Source organism: Myotis davidii, unplaced genomic scaffold, assembly GCF_000327345.1.
Source record: "Myotis davidii unplaced genomic scaffold, ASM32734v1 scaffold120, whole genome shotgun sequence".
NCBI lineage: Eukaryota > Metazoa > Chordata > Mammalia > Chiroptera > Vespertilionidae > Myotis > Myotis davidii.
This window is the reverse complement of record NW_006294778.1, coordinates 1,530,063-1,536,758: the sequence shown is the minus strand read 5'-3', so window position 1 is coordinate 1,536,758 and position 6,696 is coordinate 1,530,063. Positions and strand designations below refer to the sequence as shown.

At 46.1% G+C, this 6,696-nt stretch overlaps 1 protein-coding gene across 1 annotated transcript in view; it reads left to right on the top strand.

Moving 5' to 3' along the window:
* BTBD11 (BTB (POZ) domain containing 11) overlaps positions 1-6,690 on the top strand; it is a 291,756-nt gene extending 285,066 nt beyond the window's left edge. The window contains exon 19 of the mRNA XM_015567574.1: positions 6,363-6,690. Within this exon, the coding sequence (XP_015423060.1) occupies positions 6,363-6,572 (210 nt within the window). The 3' untranslated portion in view covers positions 6,573-6,690. The remainder of the gene's footprint in view (positions 1-6,362) is intronic.
* The last annotated feature ends 6 nt before the right edge of the window (positions 6,691-6,696 follow it).

Here is a 6,696-nt window from a genome sequence, read left to right as displayed (position 1 = left end):
TCCACAATTCCTGCTCCTGGGCAGGCTCCTGTGCTAACAGCCTTGTTGCACCATCTCTTTTAATCTTCACCACAACCCTTTTAGATAAATGCTATCACCGGTCCCATGTCATCATAAGGAAACAGGCACAGAGAGGGGAAGTAACTTGCTTAAGGTCACACAGTTATTACGGAGAGTTTGTTGGTTTTTTATTGTGGTAAAATATATGGAACATACAGTTCACACTGTAACCATTTCTAAACGTGCAGTTCAGCACAATTAAGTACATTCACATTGCCATGCAGCCATCACCACCCTCCGTCTCCAGGTTTCTCATCTTAGCTTAAAACTCTGTACCCATTAAACACTGACTCCCCATTTCCCTCTCCACCCAGCCGCTGGAAACCACCATTTTACTTTCTGTCTGTGAGTCTGACTCTTCTGGGTTTCTCCTGGAAGTGGAATCACACAGTGTTTGTCCTTTTGTGACTGGCTTATTTCACTTAGCACCGTGTCCTCAAGGTTCACCCATGTCTTGGCATGTGTCAGAATGCCCTTCCTTCTTAAGGCTGAGTAATGTATGTGTACACCACGTGGTGTTTATCCATTCGTCCATCATTGACAGCTAGGTACTTCCACCTTTTGGCGATTGTGAGTAATGCTGCTGTGAACATGGGTGGACAAACCCTGTGTTCGAGCCTCTGGTTTCAGTTCTTTGGGGTATGCACCCAGGAGTATAAACCTAGACTTGTCTGACTCCAAAGCACAGGTTCTTAACTTTACGTTTACTGCGTGGCCTAAAAAATTGTTTTAAATATTTGCAATGATCCTTGATATTAAAAAAAAGATTTTCTGATCGGTCATCAGTAAATCAGAAGTACAGCCAGCCTACTTACTTCATACATGCACAATGCACACACACACACACACGCACACACACACACACACGCATACAGCACTGGGTGTTTTGGTTAAGTGACAGTTTTACCAAAATCTGGTTTCTCAGGACACAGGCTTAAAAAAAAAATCTTAAACTGATTACTTTGCAGAAAAGCATCCAGAAAGACTCTCTCTACCCAGAAAGAGAGCCTGATCAGTCTGTGGTCCTCTGTCCACCCCCAGCCAGGGACACACATGCCCTGTGAACCCCACATCACACGTGGCTTTGCCGTGGCCCATCGCCTTGGTGGTAAGGCCTGAATTCCACGGTTCTGTTTTAATCTCCATGCTCCTTGGCAGGCAGCCTCGGCCGCTATCTCGTTATTTAGTAATGCAGCCCCGGGCAACATGAGCCCCGGCTGGGCGCACGTTTGTGCCAGGCTGAGAACAGTGGCGGCAGAGAACTGTCTCTTTCATTTAGGTTCCTTTGCGGCCAGAGCTTTGCCATTTACAGACACCGGCCTCGGCCTCCCAGGCCACATCCTAGAGCCCTGATGGAGAACCTATGACACGCGTGTCAGAGGTGACACGCGAACTCATTTTTTTGGTTGATTTTTCTTTGTTAAATGGCATTTAAATATATAAAATAAATATCAAAAATATAAATCTTCGTTTTACTATGGTTGCAAATATCAAAAAATTTCTATATGTGACAGGCACCAGAGTTAAGTCAGGGTTTTTCAAAATGCTGACACGCCGAGCTCAAAAGGTTCGCCATCACTGCCCTAGAGTGTTTCCAATGCAGACGCCCGTCCTTCCTGGAACACGGGCATGGAGGCCTGGGCAGTGCCCGCGCCCCTGCCCTGCTCCCCTGCGCTGTGGACACTGCAGCCCCCGCCAACGACCACATGCCGTGTGGCTTCTATTACTGACGGATCGTGCTGCAAACGGGGGCTGATTTAGTAAAAGAGAACAAAAGGAAGAAACCAGCACCAGTGTAGAACCACAGGAAATGCAGGCATTTAGTTGCTCACCACCACGTTCCAAGCGCCAGCAAGGCCATGGCAACGTTACCTCTATACTCCATGTAACTGGGACAGCTGTGGAGTTTTATACAAATGAGAAGCCCATTCCTTAAACGCTCGGCCTAGCCATCCTTTCTTAACCAGCAAAGCTGTCCCATCAGAGGCTCCGGAGCCAGCAAACCTTCTCCGTGAAGGGCCCAGTAAATATTTTCACACAAGCCATACGATTCCTTTTGTACCTACTTAACTCTGCCATTGCAGCGCAAAAGCAGCCACAGACCATATATAAATGAATGGGTGTGGCTGTGTTCCAATAAAACTTTATTAACAAAAACACGTAGCAGGCCTGTAGTTTGTCAACCATTGGTCTAGTGATTTCCAACCTGTATGCCCCAAGAATTTTTAAAACATGCAGGCATGGACCTCTTCTCCTTTAGATTGTCAAATAAAAAAAAAATGACAACAGCCAACACAGCAATAGCTGCCCAGTGTGAATAAATAAAAATTATACAAATTATACATATTTTTTGTCAGATCAGCAAAAAAAAATTTTTTTGGTGTGCCACAGAATTTCAGTAATTAGTTTATGTGTGCCATGAGATGAAAAGGTTAAAATCGCAGGTCTGGGAGATGAGAGTTTTGGTCCCAGTTCTGTTGGTAATTAGCTGTGTGGACTTGGACAAGTGTCTGATATACAGTCCCCAGTCATTCGGAGACCACAGAACTCCCTGGTGTGTCCGCATCCCAAATGCACCCTGAGTGTGGTTCCCTCCAGTCTACTCTCCTCGTTTTGTAGCTTGGGAAACTCAGGCCCAGAAAAGTGATTTGATTTGTACAAGATTGTACATGGTTTTTTGTATGTTTGCTCCAGCACTGTGGAAGAATTATTTTTTTGTGTGGTAACATTGGTTAATAACTTTATATAAGCTTCAAGTGTACAACATTTTTTATTTATTATTATTAATTCTTTTAATCCTCACCCAAGGATATTTTTCCATTGAGTTTTAGAAAGAGTGGAAGGGAGAGGGAAAGACAGAGAGAAACAATAATGTGAGAGAGACACATCAACGGGTTGCCTCCTGCACACACCCTGACCAGGGCCCAGGCCGGGGAGGAGCGTGCAACTGAGGTACGTACACTTGACCAGAATTGAACCCGGGACCCTTCGGCCCAGGACCCTTCAGCCTGCAGACCGACACTCTCTCCACTGAGCTAAATTGTACAACATTATAATTTGATATGTGTATACACTATAGGGTGCTCACTACCAATATTCTAGTTTCCATCCATCACCATACCCTCTCTCAACCTACTTCCCCTCTGGTAACCACCATTCTGTTGTCTGTAGCTATGGGCTTGTTTTTTATTTTTGTTTGTTTCTTTTTTGCTTTATATTCCATATATGAGTAAAACCATATGGCTTTTTTTCTTTTTTGTCCGACTTATTTCACTTAGCATAATAAAACCTTAAGGTTTATCTATGTTGCTGCAAATGGCAATGTTTCATCTTTTTTAGAGTATATATATATCCATCTTCTATATCCATTCATTTATCGATAGGCATTTAGGTTGTTCCTATGTCTTTACTATTGTAAATAGTGCTGCAATGAAGATAGAGGTGCATCTATCTTTTCAAATTAGTGTTTTTATATTTTTTGGATAAATACCCAGAAGTGTAATAGCTGGATCATAGGTAGTTCTAGTCTTAATTTTATGAGGAACCTCTGTGCTGACTTTCACAGTAGCTGCACCAATTTACAATATCACCAACAGTGTACAAGGGTTCCCTTTTCTCCACATCCTTTGCAATACTTGTTTCTTGTCCTTTTGATGATAGCCATTCTAACAGGTATGAGGTAGTACATTATTGTGGGTTTGATTTGCATTTTTCTAATAATCAGTAATGTTAAACACCTTTACTGTCCTTGTTTGCTGTCTATATGTCTTCCTTGGAAAAAATACCTATTCAGATCCTCTGCCCATTTTTTTAGTCAGGTTGTTTTGTTGTTGTCGATTTGGTTTCACATGGTCTTTATGTAGACAGTTGGGCTGTTGGCTCAGTGGATCGGCACATGATGTCAGCGAGTTCAAGGTTACAGGCCAGGTAGCTGAGCTGGGTTCTGTAGATACAGTCAACTCTTCTTACCACAACCTGGCCACTTTGTACACATGGGTCACCGATACAAGTTATTGAGAAGATGAAGAATTATAGTCTACATTTATCGTGACAACTGACAGTGAGTGACTACTGATGACAATCAGTGTTCTGGATGATCCACGTATTATCTCATTTAATCGCAACGACAGCTCACTAGGTACTACTTTGATCCCCATGTTATGGATAAGAATACTAAGGCACAGAGAGATTAAGTAACTTTTCCAACAGCAGATGGCTAGTGAGTGGCGAAGTCTGGACTGAAAACCCAGGCAGATTCCAGAGCCCCCTCCCTTAGCTGCTGTCCATCCTGCCTCCTCTGAGTGACAGTGACAGAGTCCTGCCATCAATCATATTCCATTGAATCCCGCCAACAGGTCTGTGTTGCAAGTGTCATGATTCCCATTTTGAAAATGAGGAACCCAAAGCCAGAGGCCAAGTGACCCAGCCCTGGTCACATATTCATAAGGTGGGGGAGCCCCAAATGGAACCCAGGTCTTCCAGCTCATCCCACCATCACCCGGTTGACACTGCCTCGTCGTCATCGCACCATGCCACACCTGACAACGTAAAGCGCATCTCTGGTCTAAAGGACAGAATATTCGAGCATTCAGAAGGATGACTCAGCATCTAAATAAAACAGCAGGATGTCATCTCAAGGAGCCCTTCCCAGCCAATTCCTGAGCCTCCAGTTCATTGCAATAAAGGGACCTGCAAGCTCTGACAACTGTAGAGCAGGGCTGAAGACAGACGCCGAGCCACACAGCCACATCTGCTTCTGCAGCTCGAACGTGCGTTCCTCCATCACGTGCTGTGAAGTTAAATACCCACCCTTACAGGCATCAGGCACAAGGCAGTGCGTCCTCATGGGTCAAGCACGACCTTAAGGGTTCAGTTCCTGGTCCTGACCTGGACACGTTGTATGAATTTTTGTGAGTGATTTGTGCTCTTATCTCCATTTCCTCATCCATAAATTGGAGATGGTAATGGTACCTGCCTCAGGGAAATTTGAAGATCAAATGGGATGATACCTGTGAAATGCCTAGCAAGGTGCCCAGCACATGTAAGCTCTCAATAAATGATTGCTGTGAGTTTCACTGCTCTGAGAGTTAACCATTCATTCACACATTCCTCAAACATTAAGTATCTGCCCTGGCCGGTTTGGCTCAGTGGATGGAGCACTGGCCTACGGACTCAAGGGTCCCAGGTTCGATTCTGGTCAAGGGCATGTACCCTGGTTGCGGGCACATCCCCAGTAGGAGGTGTGCACGAGGCAGCTGATCGATGTTTCTGGCTCTCTATCCCTCTCCCTTCCTCTCTGTAAAAAATCAATAAAATATATTTTTTTAAAAAAACATTAAGTGTCTGCCAAACGCCACGCCTTCTGCTTGGGCTTCTAACGGTGAGCCAGGTTGCCAAAGTCCCTCCCGTAGTGGTGTAGTCTATCAGGAACCACGTCTCTAGACCAGTGTCTCAAGCTCAGCGCTATTAAGGGTTCAGGCTGCACAATTCTTCGCTGTGGGACTGCCCATCGTGGGGATGTTCAGGAACATGGCTTTCACCCATTAGATGCCAGTGGTACACACACCATCACCAGCCCATTCGTGACAACCAAAAATAGCTCCAGGCCTTTCCCAATGTCTCCTGGGAAGCAAAAATCACCCCTGCCCTAAAGATATTGGGTAGGTAGGCAGTGCCCACTCATAGGATTGTTGTGAGAATTAAATGGGTTAATTCTTGTAACGACCTTAGAATTGTGTCTACAACTCCCTTCGCATGCCAGTGATCTATAGTGCTACGAAGAAACACAAAACCCAGTGGTTGAAACAGTGAGTGCTTATCTCGTATACAAGAGTTGCCTGCAAGGTCAGCTGACTGGTTGATCTTGGCTGGCTTTGCTGATCCTGGCTGGACCCTGTTGCTATCAGAAGTTTCAGCGGGGACAGCTGGGTTGACTCCACTCGGTCTCACTTGGTCACTCACCTCCAGACTGACTGGCTCGGGCTTGTTTTTGTGGCAGAGGCTGGGTTCTGAGAGAGAGAGAGAGCACCCTGCCACATGAATGTAGCTCAGAACTGGCGACTCTCCCTTCTACCGTGTTCTGTTGGCCTGAGCAGGTCACAAGTCCAAGAGACAGACTCTAGCCCTTAGATGGAGAAGCTACAAGGTCATGCCCCAAGAGTGTGACTATAGCCAAGGGCGGAGGAGCAGGGCCACTTTCACAGTCAGCCCACCGCGATAGGTGTCCGCCGTTGTTACCTAGGGAAGCCATCGGGTGCTCTCAGAACCATAACCATCTCCCGCTTCTTCTCCACTCCCCACAGTTCCTCGGAGTCACCGAGCTCTCCGCGTACTGTGAAGGCTACTTTCTCAAAAATATGATGGTCCTCATTGAGAACGAGGCGTTCAAGCAGCTCCTCTACGACAAGAATGGCGAAGGCACGGGCCAGGATGTGCTGCAGGACTTACAGAGGACGTTGGCCATCAGGATTCAGTCCATCCACTTGTCATCTTCCAAAGGCTCCGTCGTGTGAAGCGTCCAGTGCAGGGTCCGCTCCCCGGGACGTGCCAGTGCTCCTGCTGCACTGGCTCCACACAAACACACGTTTCATCTGGCGTCTGCTTTTGGCTGGGCCAGGGAGCTGCCTCTACTGCCTC